General features: G+C 40.5%; 1 protein-coding gene across 2 annotated transcripts in view; it reads right to left on the bottom strand.

The window, feature by feature from the left end:
* The window catches only part of zbbx (zinc finger, B-box domain containing), a 100,283-nt gene that overhangs the window by 8,330 nt on the left and 69,950 nt on the right, over positions 1-22,003 (bottom strand). Inside the window, exon 17 of one of the 2 annotated variants that reach the window (XM_067995360.1) lies at positions 8,522-8,686. The exons of the other annotated variant lie outside the window; for it this stretch is intronic. Coding sequence (XP_067851461.1) covers positions 8,522-8,686 — 165 coding nt within the window. The remainder of the gene's footprint in view (positions 1-8,521; positions 8,687-22,003) is intronic. 2 annotated transcript variants of the gene reach the window in all.

Below are 22,003 nucleotides of genomic sequence, written 5' to 3'. Positions count from 1 at the left end.
GGGGGGGGGTCAGGTGGTGAGTCACTCGGCGCAGAATACCCAGCCTCTGACCTGCTCTTGTATCCACAGTATTTATGTGTCTGGTCCAGTTAAGTTTCTGGTCAATGATGACCCCCCAGGATGTTGATGGTGGGGGATTTGGCGATGGTAATGCCCTTGAATGTCAAGGGGAGGTGGCTAGACTCTCTCTTGCTGGAGATGGTCATTGTCTGGCACGAATGTTACTTGCCACTTATCAGCCCAAGCCTGGATGTTGTCCAGGTCTTGCTGCATGCGGGCACGGACTGCTTCATTATTTGAGGGGCTGTGAATGGAACTGAACACTGTGCAATCAGCAAACATCCCCATTTCTGACCTTATGATGGAGGGAAAGTCATTGATGAAGCAGCTGAAGATGGTTGGGCCGAGGACACTGTCCTGAGGAACTCCTGCAGCAATGTCCTGGGGCTGAGATGATTGGCCTCCAACAACCACTACCATCTTGCTTTGTGCTAGGTATGACTCCAGCCACTGGAGAGTTTTCCCCCTGATTCCCATTGATTTCAATTTTACTAGGGCTTCTTGGTGCCACACTCGGTCAAATGCTGCCTTGATGTCAAGGGCAGTCACTCTCACCTCACCTCTGGAATTCAGCTCTTTTGTCCATGTTTGGACCAAGGCTGCAATGAGGTCTGGAGCCGAGTGGTCCTGGCGGAACCCAAACTGAACATCGGTGAGCAGGTTATTGGTAGGTAAATGCCGCTTGATAGCACTGTCGACGACACCTTCCATCACTTTGCTGATGATTGAAAGTAGACAGATGGGGCGGTAATTGACCGGATTGGATTTGTCCTGCTTTTTGTGGACAGGACATACCTGAGCAATTTTCCACATTGTCGGATGGATGCCAGTGTTGTAGCTGTACTGGAACAGTTTGGCTAGAGGTGCGGCTAGTTCTGGAGCACAAGTCTTCAGCATTACAGCCGGGATGTTGTCGGGGCCCATAGCCTTTGTTGTATCCAGTGCACTCAGCCGATTGATATCACGTGGAGTGAATCGAATTGGCTGAAAACTGGCTTCTGTGATGGTGGTGATATTAGGAGGAGGCAGAGATGGATCATCCACTCGGCACTTCTGGCTGATGATGACTGCAAACGCTTCAGCCTTGTCTTTCGCACTCACCTGCTGGACTCCACCATCATTGAAGATGGGGATGTTTACAGACCCTCCTCCTCCCGTTAGTTGTTTAATTGTCCACCACCATTCACAACTGGATGTGGCAGGACTGAAGAGCTTGGATCTGATCCGTTGGTTGTGGAACCGCTTAGCTCTGCCTATAACATGTTGCTTCCGCTGTTTAGCATGCATATAGTGCTGAGTTGTAGCTTCACCAGGTTGGCACCTCATTTTTAGGTACGCCTGGTGCTACTCCTGGCATGCTCTTCTACACTTCTCATTGAACCAGGGTTGATCCCCTGGCTTGTTGGTAATGGTAGAATGAGGAAAATGCCAGGCCATAAGGTTACAGATTGTGCTGGAATACAATTCTGCTGCTGCTGATGGCACACAGCACCTCATGAATGCCCAGTTTTCAGCTGGTAGATCTGTTCTGAATCTATCCCATTTAGCACGGTGATAGTGCCACACAACACTTTGGATGGTGTCCTCAGTGCGAAGACGGGACTTCGTCTCCACGAGGACTGTGCGGTGGTCACTCCTACCAATACTGTCATGGACAGGTGCATCTCCAACAGGTAGATTGGCGAGGACGAGGTCAAGTGGGTTTTTCCCTCATGTTGGTTCGCTCACCACCTGCCGCAGGCCCAGTCTGGCAGCTACGTCCTCCTGGACTCAGCCAGCTCGTCAGTAGTGATGCTACCAAGCCACTCTTGGTGATGGACATTGAAGTCCCCCACCCAGAGTACATTCTGTGCCCTTGCTACCCTCGGTGCTTCCTCCAAGTGATGCTCAGCACTGGTTGTTGCCGTGGAGAATGGAATTCTTCAAAACACATTATAAATCAGAAGCAATCAGGCCGTGCAGCCTCTTTTGTCCATTATAGTAAGGCATCATCTAATTGGAATTAAAGGTGTTAAAAGGAGCATGTTCACCGTCCAGTGCAGCTCATCATTGAGCGGCCACAACCATTGGTCCTGCTACTCATGGCCTCACAAAAATCTTCCTGCCCACTGCCAGTCCCTCAGTCAACCCCCAACGCCCCCCCTCCCCAATCAACCTCGATTACCTCCCGCCTTTAAAGGAGCCACTTCCAAATCAGCTTGGTGAATGAGCTGCCAGATTCTCTCCCTTTCTCCACCCCACCTCCCCAGATCTAGGGCTGCCAACTTTGGTTGGACATTTCCTGGAGGTTTCATCATATGACCTCCCGCCTCCAACCACCCCACCCAGTCAAACAGCTTCCCCCCACTCAACCCCAATATTTTTATAACTAATAATCAAAGTGTTCAAAGAAAATGAAAAAAATGTTTAAATGCCCCTTTGAATATTTTCCCGGGTTGCTTGCAGCAATGCCCAAGAGATTAATCTTTAGCTCCTGGACCCCCCAGGACAGTCCTGGAGGGTTGGCAACTCGACCCGGATTGGCAAGCTGTTCGTCAGCCTTCATTCAGCACCAGCAGGTCACAGATATTACTCTGAAGTCCAATCACAAAAACGGTTTGAACTTCTGGCAAGCTTCAACAGGCAGGCGGTGTGATTGCTTCACACACAGCCTGCCTGAAGAACTGCAAAAATACAAATCAGCCCCATTACGTTTCAATGCTCGACCCTATGAATTGCATAACGATTGCGGTCCAACTGGAGGGTATCCGCCACACTATTAAACTTAAAAATCATTTTTTTGTAAAAAGCAAAACTTAGATGGGGAAGTGGTCACATGAATACTTAAGGATAAGGCCATTTTACAGCTTCCTTTAAATAAAAGCAAGACATAAGACGACTTGTGGAGTTATGGCTAATATCTTGAAGAACCTTCCAAATAATTGAAAAATGTTATATCTGAAAGACTGATTAGTGCAATAGATACTTTTGTTCCAATTAAGAATGATATTGAAATAATGTAAGCATTTTTAACACAAAAATGTAGTAAGAGACTTTAATAGCTTATATATCTGGTTTAAAGCTTAGGCTAGGATATCCTGCCCTCCATCCACCAATTTCTGGATGGAACTGGGGTGGATGGAGGCAGAAGATGCGTGAGGGTGCACACTCTGGCATATCCCTGTCCATTTTCAAGCCCATCTGATTTCCTGTCAGAAGAGTCAGATGATTTTCACTACGTCCATTATTTATGGGCAGGCGTAATGAATTGATAGAAATAAGTCATCTATCGTATTTTCTGTCATTTGGCCCATAGCAACGCTAGATGCAAGGGATGCCGATTAGACCCTAGCATCTAGCATAGCGATGTTGGGAGGAGGATATCAATTTTAAAAATACATAAAACCCGTACAATCGATTGTACAACCTATGGCTCAAAATTTTAATTTTAAGAAAAATTCAGTTTCATTGGCAGCACGAAGGACATTGGTAACACTACACTGCAACAAGCCTTCAAGGCCTGGTATGGCAAATCTCCCTCCCCACTAGTGAAGCAATCTTTTGGAGAAGCCGAGGAGTCCATCAAAAGTATTGAAATGGGCCAAAATCCAGATGATCGGCCAAGGCCAGGTGTGCACCTTTGTAATGTTGGAAAGTCCAATACATTGAAGGCACCTCCCAATTTAGCACAAGCAAGAAATTTGAGCCAATAAATGTTTCCAGTGGCATTATTTTGTAATGCTCTCACTACTGATTTAATTTTATTTTCATTGTTATAATGCCTGGAATTTGAAGTTGAATTATGAAGAGAACTGCAGAGCAGTACTGTTCCATAATAGAACTCCTTGAGCCACTGTTGTACTCACCAGAAAGAAAGTAACAATATTTTTATGCTGAACAATTAGGTTGAAGTATGTTATACAATTAGATGGTGCAGAATAAAACTATCAGAATAAAACTGAAGCAGTTTTTACACTTCGAATTGGGCTTTATTTTTAGTCTGATAGTCGTCTGATAACTTGAATGTCGTCAATCATTAACTTTTTTTTTGCAAATAAAACTATCTCCCTCCATGATGGCTGCACTGGTAAGAGGAAGTTTGACAGAAATGGAGGTTAAGTTTCTTTGAGATACTGGCATTTTAGTTCTCTCCACACTTCTGTGATAGCTCATATTAGCACAGTAGTATTCAGAATAGGGTTTTACATGCATTTGAGAGGTCATTATTGTAATTTGCAGAGAAATGATCTGCATTTACCATTGAGTAATTTAATATCCAAGAAGTACAATATTTAAAAAATAGGGGTGTGCATCAGAGCCTATATTTTAATTGGGAGATTAAAATTGCATTTAGTTGGTGGAAAGAGTTGGCACACAGTGCAACAACTGTTCAATGAGGTGAGGAATGATAGCAAACTACTGAGAAAAGTTAAAAATACAATTGGCTGATGAGAAGAATGGGAAATTCAAAGTCCTATCATTTATTTTGAAACAGTAGCTTTGCTAAATTCCCATATGTATACTATCTAGATAGCATGCTGTTCTCTCTGTTCATCGAGCCTGTTTTATTTTTCTTTCAGATAACATACTTTGATTTAAAAACAAATATATTGTGCAGGGAGATCTTCAAGTTTCTTCAAATGTGCCTGAATGCCAGGAAATAGTGCTAGTAGTAACAAATAATAGTTTCATAGCGATTACACATTTTAGAGCTTTAACATTGATCTGTAAAACATCTGTGCATGGATAGCTCGGTCAATAGAGGAGAAAAAAAAACTTCCCAAAAACACACTCCATGAGAAAGACTATTCTACCCAATGCAGATTATCCATTCAGGAAGACACTATAATTCCAGCATTGTGGCATCCATCTTAAATGATTCCAAGATTTCTCCTCCATTGCTCTACCCAGATGTCCATTCCTTGTGTCTTTTGCATGAAGAAAGAATATGGTAGTGTGGTGGTTATGTTACTGGACTTGTAACCCAAAGGCCTCGACCAATTTGCATTCAATTTATGAATCCAAGTGGTTGATGTAAATTAGAAAACAGTGATCCTAATATTGATCCTTGGGCACCTCACTCTGATATAACTCCTCTAACTAGTACAACTTTTTTTTTTACCTTTCAGGTCTTTAATCCATTCTCAAGATATATGCTGAATCTCCATTACATTGAGTTTAACGAGTAGCCTTTCACATGGAACTTTGTCAAATGCTTTTTCCAAATCTAGGTTATAATACCTTTACTAGATGATTATTACAGTTAATCCTCAAGTTTACTCCTGATAACTGATTTCATTATTTTGCACGGTACTGGAGTAAGACTAATGGGAATGTAGTTGCTTGTTTTTTTCTCCACACTGTTTGAAAATACATCATTTCAGCTTGTTTCCAATCTACTGGAATCTACCACACAAACCTCCTTCCCTGTCACTGAATATTCTGGGATAAATATTATCTATCCTTGGGGATTTATTTGTTTTGAGCCCTTTTAGCCTGGCAAGGACTTCCATCTCATTTACGTCAATGTTTTTAATTCTACTTCGATTATCATTATTTAGGAAGGACATGTATTCACAAAGGAATGAGCAACAAGAGGAAGTAGTCATTCAGAATTATTAACTAAAAAATAATTTGCATCTGTACAGCACTTTTTACAACTTTGTGATGTCCGAAAGCACTTCACAGCCCATTAATTCCTTTGGAACTGCAGTTGCTACTGTTTTATAGGCAAACGCGGTGGTTTTGCAAATTTGTACACAGCAAAGACCCATAAACAGCAATGAGAAGAATGACCAGTTAATCTGTTTTAGTGGTGTTGATTGAGGGATGAATATTGGCTAGGATACCAGGAGAAATCCCAGCTGTGGATCTTTTACTTCTACCTAAACAGGAACACGAAGCCTCATCATAATGTCTCAACCAAAAGAAAGCATCTCTGATAATTTAGCATTCCTTCAGTACTACACTAAAGTGCCTGTCTAGATTATGAGGTTATTCTGGAGTACGGTTAAAGCCACAGCTTTATGACTCAGACGAGAGTGTGACTACCGAGCCAAGCTAAAACTGTAAACTATCTGATGCCCATCCTTTGTTTCAGTCCCAAATGCATCTTTTACGGCTTTCAAGGTCCCTCTGATCACCCTCTTAACATGTCTTTGCATCTTCCTATACTCATCCCAGTGAATCCCTTCCCTTTTCTACCTGCAGATTGTAGAGGTCCTTTTTCCTTTTCAATTCATTTCAGATTGATTTGTTAATACACTTAGGGTCACACTTGTTTAGTGTATGTTTGCTGATCCTAAGTATGTATTTATCTTGCATGCTCAGCATTATGCCTTTAAATGTGTTCTACATGGTCACCACTGAAGTGCTGTTGAACAATCAGCCCCATAAACAATTTTCTTTAATTGTTCCTTCATTTATTTGCATTAGTTCTTCTAAAATGATATGCCACACTCCTGATCATCAATATTGGTGAGTCCATATTATGTCGAACTTGATCGTCCTGTGATTGCTATCGTCCAATGGTACCATTTCTTGTATGTTGTCAGATCACTTGCGATTATCAGTTCAAGGGGTATACTGGTTTCTCTTACTCTCCATCAAGAAGTAGTTATGCATTACATTTACCAAGTCAGACTTCAAACTTAATGGGTATTGACATTAATATAACTTACCTCATTTCATATATCCTTCTTATCTTTTCACAGAGCAAACTGTCCTTCTTATGGTGGCTTGTCAGTCTGTAGCATAACCCTAGTGTTAGGTTTGTCCTTTTCACATTAAAGATAGCTAACCAGAGTATTTACAGGATCTGATTCCTTTAACTTCCCATATATCCTTGACACCTATCTAAGTTTAAATGATTCTTGACAGCTACCTCAATGTATTTCACAAGTCTCATTGCTATTCATTAAAGTTGTTGTCTATATTGCGTGCAAACAAGAGAATCATTTTAACAGGTCAGTTATTAAATCATTAAGCATCACAAATATTTTCCACAGCACTTCTGAACTTACCTTGTTGTACAGAAGATATTAATGCAAACCTTGCACTTTTATAGTGTTTTAGTAAACAAAATGTCCCAAGGCTTTTTCTCCACTTAGGATTGGAGAAAATTGCAAAGTGAAGGAGGAATATGGTCACAGAGGGATTTGAAAACAAAGTGGACAAGGAGTTTAAGGTTGACATACTGGTGGATGGGAGCCAATGGAAGTCGCCAAGGATTTTGGGGGAGGGGGTCAGGTCAGGGTTCCAGGTCCTAGTATGGAATACAATGAGTGGCAGAATTCTGAACAAGTCGTGATAAGGTAGAGTTTAGGAGGCTATCAAGAAGTCCATTGGAGAAATTAAACCTACATTAGCAAAGGTGTGATGTGACCTTGGTGATTAGCAAAATGTGGGCTTTGAAACTTGGCTGAGTCAAGCAGGAAACTCAAGTTGCACATTATCGGGCTCAGCAGCTGAGGCAGCCAGACAGGGTGACTTCAGTCTTACTGATATTGAGCTGAAGGAAGTTTATGGTTATTCATGGCTGAATGTCAGACAGGTAGTCAGACAGCACAGTGGTAGTTGTGGAGTCAAAGTGGTGGCAGAGAGTCTGGTTTTACTGGTGTGTATATGAAAGCTAGCCCCATACTTTAAGATGGTGTCAGCAAGGGACAGCAAGTAAATTAGGAACACCAAGGAACCAAGGTTGGAACCTTGGGGCATGCCAGAGGTTACAATGCACACATGGAAGGAAATGCCATTGGAGGGGATGTACTAACTTTGTTGGGACATGTAGAAGTGGAACCACATTACACCAGTGACGTGGAGGTGGACCTGGTGGAGAAGGATGGAGCAATAAACTGTGTTGAAAGCTGTGGAGAGGTCAGAGGCAATGAAGAGGGATAATGTGTTGTGGCCACAGTCACTCAGACTCTGTGGTGTCAGTGAGATTGAATCTCTTCAGTTTAGTTTCTATCAGGGAGTGATTGTGGAGATGAGTATGGGGTAAGTGCTAATAATGTATTTAAAGATTTAGGGAGGGAAAGTCGGGTATGAGAAGACGTTGGGAAGGCCATGGAGCCAAGAGTGGGCTTTTTAAATAGGGGTCAATAGTGGTGGTTTTGGAGGGAAATGATGCTTGAGGAAAGAAAGGTTGACAAATGTCTGCAAGCACTGACCAGAGAAAAAAATAACGGAAAGATCAGGAACTGGGTTGAGAGGGATTGAGGAGGAGGTGGTGGATCTCATGTAGAGGATGAGTTCGCTGAGAGCTAGGAGGAAGGAGATACGAGGGAAATTGCTGAGCACGGCAGGATGGGGGCGAGAATTTGGCCAAAGAGAGGGACTGCAATATGACATGAGGTGTCAAGCCTGGAACTATATTGGATTATTTCAGGGGCAGTAAATCAGTCAAACAGCTAACAAGATAAGATAAACTTTAAAAAAAATCATGCAAGGAAATCTCATTTTTTGAACACTGACAGCTCACCTGCTGTTGATTTTGATAATGCTGTCCATGGTCTAACTCTTGTGGATGCAACATGTCTTCCAAGGCTGCTCAAAGGCCTACTCTGAATATCATCAAGTACATCATTAACAATGGAGTTATCTGCATATTCGCAAAAGCTGCTGTGTGGTCGCCATTCCCCATTTTCTAGAAAATTGAGAGGAAAAAGGACTAGCTCTTTATTTTGAGATCTGTAAGGGCTGATTTTAACTTCTGGCAGTGGCAGAAAACAGGTCGATGAGGACCGGCCGCCCGTTGTACATCCCACCCGATTTTCCTTTCCATTGAAGTCATGGTGTATAATGAGCGGCTGATCTGCTGCTGCACATTTTCTACCAACGCCGAAAGTTAAAATCAGCCGTGTAGTGTCTAAAACTCTTATTAGAAGAGATTAAAATTACTTGTAATGCAATTTATTAGCAAAATAGAAGTTTAAAATAGTCTGACAAAACAAGACTTGTATAGATTGAGATTTAAAATATTTTTTAAAAATGTATAAATCAAATTGAACTTGAAATCACTTATGGTTAAAGTTACATTCAAGTAGATTATATCTCCAACTAAATAATTAATTGCCTGAGTAGAAAGCAAGTGCAGTGCAAGAATCACTCAGTCTGAATTTTCCTCCTTACTCTCTCCAGAGGGGAAGTACCTGGACTCTGGTGATACCTTCCCAAAACAGTACATTCATCAGCATGGGAGAATGAATTGGTGCGCTATGCATGCCAGCAATACCATGCATTGTGGTAGCATACTTTCCCAAATACTTGCAAATTTCATTCAAAGAAAACAATATAGGGTTTAATTATCTCGCTACATGGTGTTTTTGTAAACTGACTTTCCTATTCTCACCATTTCTCAATCTAGTCCATATGCATGCTTAGACCTGCCAGCGCCATAATATAGAATGGCTCCAACATATGTTCAGCCCTTCTTCTAACATTACCAGAGTCCTGCAGTCACAAGGCCAGTTACAAGAGTGGTGACTTTAAAATGCAAGTACATAGACAATAAAGGAAAGGATGACAAAAGGGAATATGAAGAGGTTAGAAAAGTCAAAAACACAATTAGGAAAGCAAAGAGGAACTATGAAATTAAATTATCAAGGAATATTAAAAAAAATAGTATTCTACAGACACGTAAATAACAAAAGAAAAATGAGGATAGGGATAGGGCCACTAAGGGATGCACAAGATAAACGCTCAGGTAATGACAGCAAAATGGTAGAAATATTGAATAGTTACTTTGCCTCAGTATTTACCAGGCAGACTAACAAGGTAGGCATAACGTTAGAAGAAGAGATAGAAGAAGAGATCAAAAAAGATAAAGACATTTAAGATAGAAAGGGGGGAGATAATTGATAAACTAATCAAACTTAGAGAGGGTAAAACCTTTGGTCCAGATGGACTGCATCCATGCATATTAAAAGAAATTAGGGAAGAGATAGCAGAGGCACTATTTTGTGACTGGAAGGCTGTTTCCAGTGGGGTTCCGCAGGACTCTGTACTAGGTTCCTTGCTTTTTGTGGTATGTATTAATGATTTGGACTTAAATGTAGGGGGCATGATTAAGAAGTTTGCAGATGATACAAAAATTGGTTGTGTGGTTGATAGTGAGGAGGAAAGCTATAGACTGCAAGAAGATATTAATGGATTAAAGGTGGGCAGAAAAGCGGCAAATGGAATTCAATTCGGAGAAGTGTGAGGTAATGCCTTTGGGGAGGGCAAACAAGGCAAGGGAATACACAATAAATGGGAGGATACTGAATGGTGTAGAAGAAGTGAGGGACCTTGGAGTGCATGTCCACAGATACCTGAAGGTAGCAGGTCAGGTAGACAAGGTGGTTAAGAAGGCATATGGAGTACTTTCCTTTTTTAGCCCTTGGCTTAGAATATAAGCACTTGGTCTGACAAAGGAGGAAATCACTCACCTGACGAAGGAGGAAAGCTCCGAAAGCTTGTGATTTCAAATAAAGCTGTTGGACTATAACCTGGTGTTGTACGACTCCTTACATAGAATATAAGAGCAGGGAAGTTATACTAGAACTGTATAAAACACTAGTTAGGCCACAGCTTGTGTACTGCATACACTTCTGGTCACATTACAGGAAGGATGTAATTGCACTAGAGAGGGTACAGAGGAGATTTACGAGGATGTTGCCAGGACCAGAGCATTTTAGCTATGAGGAAAGATTGGATAGGCTGGGGTTGTTTTCTTTGGAACAGAGGATGCTGAGGGGTGATTTAATTGAGGTGTACAAAATTATGAGGGGCCTAGATAGAGTGGATAGGAAGGACCTAACTCCCTTAGCAGAGGGGTCAATAACCAGTGGGCATTGATTTAAAGTGATTGGTAGAAGGATTAAAAGGGAGCTGAGGAAAAAATTCTTCACCCAGAGGGTGGTGGAGGTCTGGAACTCACTGCCTGAAAGGGTGATAGAGGCAGAAACCTTCATCACATTTAAAAAGTACCTGGATATGCACCTGAAGTGCCATAATGTACAAGGCTACAGACCAAGTGCTGGAAAGTGGGACTAGGCTGGGTGGCTCATTTTTGGCCAGCGCGGACACGATGGGCCGAATGGCCTCCCTACCCCTGTGCCGTAAATTTTTTATGATTACATTTATAAAAAAATTCATTAGAAAAGGGAATAGTGCCAGATGACTGGCAGGCAGCTAATGTTATTCGTATATTTAGAAAGGGAGATAGAACAAGTCCAGGGAACTATAGACCAGTTAGCAGCTTAACATCGGTGGTAGGAAGGAAAGTCGAATCTTTACTCAAAGACGTAATAGAAAAGCATCTAGAAAACAAAAAAGAAAATGAAAATATAATAAATAGTAGTCAGCACAGATTTCAGAAGGGAAAGTCATGCTTCACCAACCTTATTGAATTCTTTGAAGTAACAGAAAGCGTAGACAAGGGTAATGCAGGAGATGTAATACATTTGGATTTTTAAAAGGCCTTCGATAAAGTACCGCATTGTAGACGCATGACTAAGGTCAGAGCATGTGGAATCAGGGGACAAGTAGCAGAATGGATAGCAAACTGGCTACAAAACAGCAAACAAAGAGTAGGGGTTAGGGGTAGCTACTCAAACTGACAAAAGGTGGGAAGTGATGTTCCACAGGGATCAATGCTGGGACCACCATTGTTCACAATTTACATTAACAATTTGGACTTGGAAATTGGAAGTACAATTTCAAAATCTGCGGATGACACCAAACTGGGGGGTGTAGTTAATACAAAGGAAGAATGCATCAAAATGCAAGACAACATTAATAAACTTGCAGAATGGGCATGTAATTGGCAAAGTAATTTCAATATAGACAAGTGTGAGGTCGTGCATTTTAGTAGGAAGAATAAGGAGACCACATACTGCTTGGATAATAAGAATCGAAATAGGATAGAGGAACAAAGGGATCTCTAAAAGTAGCAGCGCAGATTAATAAGGCCATAAAAAAGGCTAACCAAGCACTGGAGTTCATTTCTAGAGGGATAGAATTGAAAAGCAGAGAAGTTATGTTAAACTTGTATAGAACCTTGGTTAGACCACACTTGGAGTACTGTGCACAGTTCTGGTCTCCACATTATAAAAACGATATAGAGGCATTGGAGAAGGTGCAAAAAAGTTTCACAAGGATGATACCAGAACTGAGGGGATATACTTATCAGGAAAGGCTGTACAGGTTGTGCCTCTTTTCTCTAGAAAAGAGAAGGCTGAGGAATGACCTGATAATGGTCTTTAAGATAATGAACGGGTTGGATAGGGTAGGCATAGAGAAAATGTTTCCACTTGTGGGGAAGTCCAGAACTAGAGGTCATCATTATAAGATGGTCACTAATAAATCTAATAGGGAATTCAGGAGAAACTTCTTTACCCAAAGGAACGTGCTACCACAAAGGAGTAATTGAGGCAAATAGCATTGATGCATTTAAAGGGAAGCTAGATAAGCACACGAGGGAGAAAGGAATAGAAGGGTATGCTGAGAGGGTTAGATTAAGTAGGGAGGGTGGAGGCTTGTGTGGAGCATAAACACTGGCATAGAGCAGTCGGGCCGAATGGCCTGTTTCTGTGCTGTAGTCACAATGTAACTCTGCCACATACGTATCCTACATAAATAACAGCTAGCATGTAAACTGCCATTATACAATATATTAACTTATAGTATCAGCTGCATAAAATAGATTAAGAACCCCATCATCACATCGTGGCTTATACTGCAGCAAGTCATTGTCAACAATTCATTTATCGGCTATATGTTTGTGATTTAGCATAACAACCGGCAAGCAACTGTAACAAGGACGTCTCACAAATATGACTAACAACTAATGCAAAAAGACTGCTACAGTTCAAAAAAAATCAAGTCAGGCCTTTATAATTGCCTAATACTTGCACCAACTGCCTTGTTATGAGGGTCTTTCTCAAGAATGAAATAAATTACTATTTTCTCTTCTTATTAAACATTAAAAGTAGTATAATTAAAATGGATTATTTTCTCTCTGGTACTATTAAAGTGCAGAGCGTGATTTTGCACATTCCATAATTTGATCTGAAATCCTCTTCTCCATTCCTTGTCAATTTCAGTTGAACTCTCATTCTGCACCTTTCAGCCAAGATGCAGAATTACTGCTAATAAAAGCGTAATAAGAAAATTGTAACCTATCTATAAAATTAATCACAGGCTTAAAAGAACTGATCTAGTTTGTTGAAAATAGTTAAAGCTATAAATACTGGGAAAGGACATTTTTTTTAAAAAAAAGCAATTTTACAAATATTAATTAAAAGGTCACTAACTGTGGGTTAAATGATTTCAAAGTTTATTCATGGAAATGAAGGAAAATGTTTCCAATTGAATCCTCAGCTGTAAGATTTAATCAATCAATAGCAGTAGTTTGAAATTATACTTGTAGTAAAGTAAAAATCATATACAGGTATAAATGGCTTTGAAAGTGAATGGCATATAATTTGCTAACAGGTTTTTTAAAAAAATGCTATTATGGTGTGTTTTAGTTACAATAAAATGCAAATAAAAGTTCTGTGCCAGAAAAAAAATTATCCCTAGAATATTTGTTTTTAAGGATAGCTATTATCTTTCATATAAAATCTCCCAATATTTTAAACTAAAAGCTGGATTAGGAGCAGAATAGAGGGCAAGCCAGGGTGATAAGTATTGTAAAATCAGAAAGACATAATCCCAATCAAGAGGTTAATGCATATTTATCAAATCCTTTTCTTTTGGGTTAAAGAATTTTTATTCAAAAGATTTTTCACAATCTCCATAAAAGGTGGGCATAGTATGCAGGAAATAAATGTAGTTTAAAAATAAAATGTTAAGTGCAGTAAAGCTCAAAGAAAGCCAGTTGGTCAGCAAACATTTAATAAATTCAGCCAGGAAAGACATTGCAGAAATGGAAACGTCACAGACATGGGAACTGTTCAGTAAAGCAGAGAGCCAGCGTCCATAAAGAGAAGAAGGCAAGTCAGCACGCACAAAGGGGCTCTGAGTGTTTCCCCCTAAATGAATTTAAGTTGGGAGACATAGTTGTTTGATGTTTACCTTGATGCATTTCATCCTAAACAACACTCTTTTCATTTAACTGTTTTCTTGACAACAGTCATTAATTTTTCATGGGGTAGGATCTACAGACCTCAAGTCTCATGATAGTTCATTTAGTGAAGGTTACCAAAATACAAACCAAGCTATATCACATGACAGATACCCAATTAGTGTCCTGGCCAACATTTATTCCTCAACTAACATCATTAAAACAGTTAATCTAGTCATTCATCTCATTGTTGTTTGTGGGACCTTGCTGTGTGTAAATTGGTTGCCATGTTTTCCTACATAACATAGGAACAAGAATAAGCCATTCAGCCCCTCATGCCTGTTCCACCATTCAATTAGATCATGGATGATCTGTACCTCAGCTTTTATTCCATATCCCTTGATACCCATACCTAACAAAAATCTATCAATCTCAGTCTTGAAAATTTCAAGTGACCCAGCATCCTCAGCCTTTTGAGAGAGCAAGTTCCAGATTTTCACTATCCTTTGTATTAAAAATGCTTCCTGATTTCAATCCTAAGCACCCTAGCTCTCACATTAATATTATGCCCTCTTGCTCTGGATTCCTCCATCAGAGGAAATAGTTTCTCTGTATCTACTCTATCAAATCCCTAAATCATTTTTACACCTCGATTAGATCCTCAACCTTCTGATCTCAAGGGAATACAAGTCAAGTTTATGCAACCTATCCTCATAATTTAACTTTAAGCCCTGGTATAATTCTGGTGAATTTGCCCTGTACCCTTTCCAAGGCCAATATATCTTTCCTGAGTTTTAGTGATCAAAACTGAATGGAATACTCCAGATGAGGTCTGAACAAGGCTCTGTACAACTGAAGCATCATTTCCTCATTTTTGTATTCCAACTCCCTTGAGATAAAGGCCAACATTCCATCAGCCTTTTTGATTACTTTTTGTACCTGTGCACTAGCTTTTAGTGATTTGTGTACATGGACACCCAAATCCCTTTGCTCATCCACAGCTCCTGGGCTCTCAACATTAAAAAAATAACAACAGTGACTACACTTCAAAAGTAATTAATTGACTGTCATTCATTGCTTTACGACATCCTGAGGATATGAAAGACACTATACAAATGCATGTTCTTTCTTTCCACTGGTTATAGGTCAGGGGCAGGCTTCCTCTACAAAATCCTGGCACTAGTGCTTCCTATGCTGGCACATAAGTCTGTTAAAGAGACAGGCTGCTACTGTGAAGTAAGATGCAAATATTTGACTTTTTGCTTTAGAATCATAGAATGGTTACAGCTCAGAAGGAAGCCATTCAGCCCATTGAGCCCGTGCCGGCTCTTTGTAAGAGTAATCCAGTTATAGTCCCATTCCCTCGCTCTTTCCCAGTAGCCCTGCAAATTTTTTCCCTTCAAGTATTTATCCAATTCCTTTTTGAAAGCCATGATTGAATCTGCTTCCACCACCCTCTGAGATTATGCATTCCAGATCATAACCACTCGCTGCGTAAACAAGTTTTTCCTTGTATCGCCTTTGGTTCTTTTGCCAGTCACCTTAAAGCGGTGTCCTCTGGTTCTCAACCCTTCCGCCAATGGGAACAGTTTCTCTCTATCTACTCTGTCTAGGCCCCTCATGATTTTGAACACCTCTATCAAATCACCTCTCAACCTTCTCTGCTCGGAGAACAACCCCAGCTTCTCCAGTCTATCCACATAACTGAAGTCCCTCATCCCTGGAACCATTCTAATAAATCTTTTCTGCACCCTCTCCAAGGCCTTCACATCCTCCCTAAAGTGCGACGCCCAGAATTGGACTCAGTACTCCAGTCGTGGCCAAACCAGTGTTTTATAAAGGTTAATATAACTTCCTTGCTTTTGTACTCTATGCCTGTATTTATAAAGCCCGGCATCCCATATGCTTTTTTTAAAAATAAAACTGCTTTCTCAACCTGTCCTGCCACCTTCAATGATTTGTACTCATATACCCCCAGATCTCTCTGATCCTTTAGAATTCTACCATTTAGTTTGTATTGCCTCTCCTCATTCTTCCTGCCAAAATGTATCACTTAGCACTTCTCTGCGTTCAATTTCATCTGCTATGTCTCTGCCCATTCCACCAGCCTGTCTATGTCCTCTTGAAATCTATTACTATCCTCCTCACTGTTTACTACACTTCCAAGTTTTGTGACATCTGCAAATTTTGAAATTGTGCCCTGTACACCAAAGTTCAAGTCATTAATATGTATCAAAAAAAAGCAGTGGTCCTAGTACCGACCCCTGGGGAACACCACTGTATACTGTCCTCCAGTCACTTAACCAATTTCGTATCCATGCCACCACTGCTCCTTTTATTCCATGGGCTTCAATTTTACTGACAAGCCTATTATGTGGCACTTTATCAAATGCCTTTTGAAAGTCCATATATACATCAACCGCATTGCCCCCATCGACCCTCTCTGTTACCTCATCAAAAAACTCAATCTAGTTAGTTAAACATGATTTGCCGTCAACAAATCCGTGCTGGCTTTCCTTTATTAATCCATACTTGTCCAAGTGACTATTAATTTTGTCCCGGATTATTGTTTGTAAAAGCTTCCTCACCACCGAGGTTAAACTGACTGGCCTGTAGTTGCCGGGTTTATCTTTATACCCTTTTATGAACAAGGGTGTAACATTTGCAATTCTCCAGCCCTCTGGCACCACCCCCATATCTAAGGAGGATTGGAAGATTATGGCCTCTGCAATTTCCACTCTTACTTCCCTCAGCAACCTAGGATGCATCCCATCTGGACCAGGTGACTTATCCACTTTCAGTACAGCCAGCCTTCCTAGTACCTCCTCTATCAATTTTTAGCCCATTTACAACACATTTTGAGCTTCCAGTATTTGTTGCTGAAGGCTGCAAGTCTCTTAGAATTATTGAGGGAGTTTGTGTTCAGTGCTGTTCCACCCACAGTACTAATATGGCTATGCCCTTTGGGATATTATTTTACATGGCATATTCAGAAGGAGTGGCTGGCTGACGAGGAGCACTGCTATCAGAGGAGGGGGAGAGCTCCAACTCGGTCGCACTCCTCTAGGTAAGTTTGAAGCAACAAAGTAGCTTTGAGGACCTTAGCAGTGAACAGTGCATCCACTGCCTGCGCTTTTCAAAGGAAGTGGTGTGGGAACCTAAGACCTGCTGCTTTCACAGATAGGCACAGCACCAAAAGTTTAATTCCTGAGATTGTGAAAGGCAATAAATAAATGCAAGGTCTTTCTTTTTGTAGGGCCAAAAATACCCGAGCAGCCAATGCTGCTATTAGCCCAAAAGATCCACCAAAAGTTTCTGATAAACCTTTAGGTCTCTCATCGAAAAATATTTTGCTTTAAGGCGATCCCACAAATGAGTACGAAAGGTACAAAATAGCAGCTCACTAATTAATTAAACCTGCACTAAACAGGCAAGGGAGGGTGTCATTTTCAAGGCCATGTGTAGCCTATCTGGAGTACTACCATGACTCTTCTCATCATTGTGCACAGATAAGTAGGATCCGAGGGTTGATACTCAAGACATAAATAGGTCATGCTTGATTTGGAAACAAATGAAAAAATGTCTAACGGATACTGAAATCAAATATTGTACTCGCTAAAGCTACAGCAGCCCTATTCCACAAGCACATTACCAACTGTATTTACTCTCGTATCCAATCACAACAGTATAAAAGTACCAGATGGCATCTTGCTCATCATTATTAATGGGTGATACTAATGACTCAATTATGTTGAATTGCAGTTGCGGGAGTTACTGGGATTCACTATCCGTTTTCCCTGTAGAAAATTTAAGTTGATTTCAGAGTAGAGGGCAAAGGGCTAAGATCGATAAGGGATGGGATTTCTTGAGTTCAAAGTCCATCATTAGGAAATAAAGATCAGGATATAGCCATTAAACTTCTCATCTTCCTGAGACTACTAGTTGGAAGAGCAACATGTTAGGGAACAGAGATCCCATTCCTTCACTTGCAGTTTTGCACTAATTTACTTGTAGCTAATTCTAGGGAATAATTTCCTCCAATAAAATGGTAATGCTTTGGAAATAAGTGGTCAGAATCTCAAATGGGAGCATACTTCTCATATAGTTAAGATCGTACAATAAACTTGATTCATCAACCTCTTGCCAAAATGAGAGAGGAAAACCCCTCTACCATCATAATGTCCGGGTAACTTTTTCCCAGGTTGAATGTAATCTTCAAAAGGAGAGCAGGTCGTAGTTGGAGCTCTGGGGGTTTGGCAACAAGGTTTAGCAGAAGCCATTGGATCTCTCAATGCTCACCCCCACAACCAATACTACTTGAAAGGTTGAGATGAGCATTTTGGAATGCTGTGTAGCATAAAATTCTTCTTGAATATTATTCATGCGAGAGGATTTCCTCAAAGGCATAGCTTGTACAAATTTATTAATCTGTACAGAGACAGACTTCTTCAAGTTTGTTCTATCATTATAATTAACAGGAAGGTTTGATCTATTTGGGAAGTCTTATTATCTATTAGCTTACATTGGAAGTAAAGGTTCAAACAAAATTTAAAAAATTCATTTATCTGATGAAGGACTTGGATAGTTGATCCATTTGACTTTCTAATCACAGAAATTGCTGCATTTCTCTCAATTTTACAAGGAAGGATAACTTTGTTGATCTGCTCTATCAATTTCTTCTTTCCCAATAACTTAGAGGGACGTAAGCATGCAAAATACAGTTTTATTTGTTATTAAGATGTAATACTAGAACCTGAGTACAAGGACCTGCAGCATTCACAAAAGTTTATCATTTATCAAAAGTTGAAGTAATCTCAGTGCATTTGTAGTGCAACTTTAGTGTTGTTTCAAAGGGAACAAAATTAAATGTATTTAGCAAAACAGCAATCTTATCATTTCTTGGTTTATATTAGGAGTAAAGATTTAGTGTTAAACAAGGCTTAAAAATGGCTTAGGAGGTCCCTTGGACCCCCTGGGGAATTTTGAACCTACCTGAAGTTAATTTGAATGTACAGAGAGTGTGGACACTTCCTCCCATTCTCTTTAAATATTTACGGCTAGAAGTCCCATGGAAATTTTGGAGAGTAAAACTTCCATCCACCGCAGTGCTCTGGTGTGAATCCGAGGGAGGGGGTCATGGTGTATGCCTGCACATGTAGCAGTGCAATACAGGAACGCTCCACTGAAGAGGCAGAAGTTGGAGCAGTACAGTGGCACTCAGAAAGAGAAGCGCCCAAGGTCTGAATTGGGCCGAAGACAAAAGCCCTTATTTTAATCACTCACTACCTCAAGGCTTCTTTCTTTCCCTTTCTTCTCAGATAATATTTTTCATTACTTATTTCAGCTAAACCTTCAGGATAGCCTTCCCTAGTTCCAGAACTTACTCTAATGTCCCAAAAATGTGAACCCTTCCCTTCTGCACCAACCCTGCAGCAATACACTGACATACCTAACCTTCCTCCCCTTACCTGTCCAACACACAAGAAGCAATCACAGATTACGGCACTTGAGTTCTTGTTTTCCAATCAAGTGCCTAACTCCTTAAATTCCTTCTGCAACATTTCAAATGTACTTCTACCCAGATCATAAGTTCCAACATGTACCAATACTTTTAACAGTTCTCTCTCCTTTCCCAGATGTTTTTCCACCCGTTCCATGATGTCTTTCAACCTGGCACCTGGGAAGCAGCTGACTATAGAATCTCTCACTGCTATGACTTTCCTATTCTTGGAGTCCACCTGCCTCTTACTCCCTCGGTAGCACTTTCTCCCATGGTGCCACAGGGTTGCACAGACCACCATCCTGAGTCACTGTTGCCATCTGCCTCACACTTGGTATATATTGGACAGTTTCAGTAACTCAAGGATTCTCTTAATCTGTTAAGTCCTGTTTCCCTCTGCAAATATCACTTACTTTTCACCTTCTACACTATCCCAGCATCTTGAACTGTCTAGCACTGTTTCTTGGGTGAAAACATTCTGTATAGTATGATCCAGAAGCATCTCATCCTTTCCGATGCCGTGGAGTGCAGCCAATTGCTGCTCAAACAGAGATCCTCTGCTCCAGAGACTCAATTTTCCAACATTTACTGCAAATGTGCTGCCCCTGTATTATGCACTGCAATCTCTTGTCTTCACAATTTTTAAAAAATTATTACCAAATACCAGACATAAAAAAGAAAAATGCAATTTAACATAACAGCCACAGAACATCAGTATAAGAATTATAATTGAAGAGATGAGAGTGAGGGATTCAAAGTCATACATACCTGACAAATACTACTGAAAAATTACAACTGTAGAGACTGTGAACTAACAGAATCACATCAAGAAACATCAAAGTAAAAATCTGAATCCAACATACATGCAAAATCATATATCTGTACAGCACCCAAGAGGAACAAACTGTGACAGCCCTACCATTTCTCAGCTAACCAACTACAGATTAATAAAATATACCGCTGATAATTGTTTCCCCATGGAGGGTCCTGATGCCCCCGAATGAGTTATATCTCACGAAGCAGCAACGGCATTGATTAGGTCAGGCAGTGGTGACCATCGGGAAGGTAGAGTAATGATTAATATATATAACCAAGGTCCTTTTGATTTCCCATTGTTCCAGGACCCAAATCTTATTTTTGTGTATGTAAGCATAAACTGCATTGATGACAATCAGCTGAAGACTTGGCGACAAAGTCCAGGTAAATAAGGTCAAGGAACCACAAATGTGACAATAGCTGACCTAAGCGATGAAATAGCTGATAATCATATGGAAGAATAGGCATTACTCAGACTTGGGTAATTGTTTGTTCTTTGATTACACAGATGGGATCAAAACTTTGTGACTTGAAAACAATCATTACTATATAAAGACTCCAAAGCAGGACAACAGTCTTCAGCCAGATTGGAGAGAGAATCCGATTGAAGGCTCTTTAAGACTTCTGCCATACTGCTGTTATCCGTCATTACACCTCATCGAGCTGCTGACTACTGAGAAACAGTGACTTTGTCTGGTATTTGATTCTCTGTATTAACTCGTTAAATTGCCTTACTTGTTTTGCCATATACCTATCTAGTGCCAGTTGCGACTGTCTTATACTATGCTTGGTTTAGACAAAATAAATTGCTCCTGCTTGAAATTACTTTGACACTTACTGATTTGTTGAAGTAAACCACAACTCTCTCAAGCTCAGTGGCACGGACGTGACCACCCCTGTGATCACACCGCATGAACCGCTCACCAGATTGCCAGAACGCCACAAAACTTAAAATTATTTGCCAACAATCTACTCCTAGATCCAACAAAAATGATAGGCCATGTGAAGTCATACCAAGGTTATGAGTGCAATGCCCAGCAACATCCTACCATGAAGATGCCCCTTTTGATCTGCCCTGCCCTCACTCAAATCATGGGGAAATTGGCCATTGAATTGAATGTTCATGCAGAATATGTTGTGTGCCATCATCATGTGTGTCCTGCATTCTATGCATTTTTACATAAAGGCTTATTTAAGCATAAGCAAAGCAATGATTTCAGCAGCATAAATGATTTTAGTAACAAAACCAACAGTTTTAAGCTCCCCAATTCCTCTATCTTTATTTAATTCACTCTGCAACAGTGCCCTCGAGGGGACAAGTGGCGATTTTTGGTTCCTTTGAAAAAATTAAATGAGTCTTTAAAAAGGAGTATTTCAGTCAGGGTTCCTCAATGGATGCCTTGTTTTTTCCACTATATGGTAGTTTGAGTGTGCTAACTTACATTGGTTGGGGTTTGGTGCCAGAGTTGACTTGAATCAGCACCGGATCCAGAATCAAGGCAACTGCTTTGTGTAGTACCAAAAGCTGCACCAATTAAGCAATCAAACTGCTTTAGCTAATGCTGGACTGAAAGCCAAAATAAAGTTGGGGGCAGCTG

The sequence above is a fragment of the Heptranchias perlo genome, chromosome 13 (genome assembly GCF_035084215.1).
Source record: "Heptranchias perlo isolate sHepPer1 chromosome 13, sHepPer1.hap1, whole genome shotgun sequence".
NCBI classification, from domain to species: domain Eukaryota; kingdom Metazoa; phylum Chordata; class Chondrichthyes; order Hexanchiformes; family Hexanchidae; genus Heptranchias; species Heptranchias perlo.
Note: the sequence above shows the minus strand (reverse complement) of the source record. Positions and strands in the feature narration are given on the sequence as shown.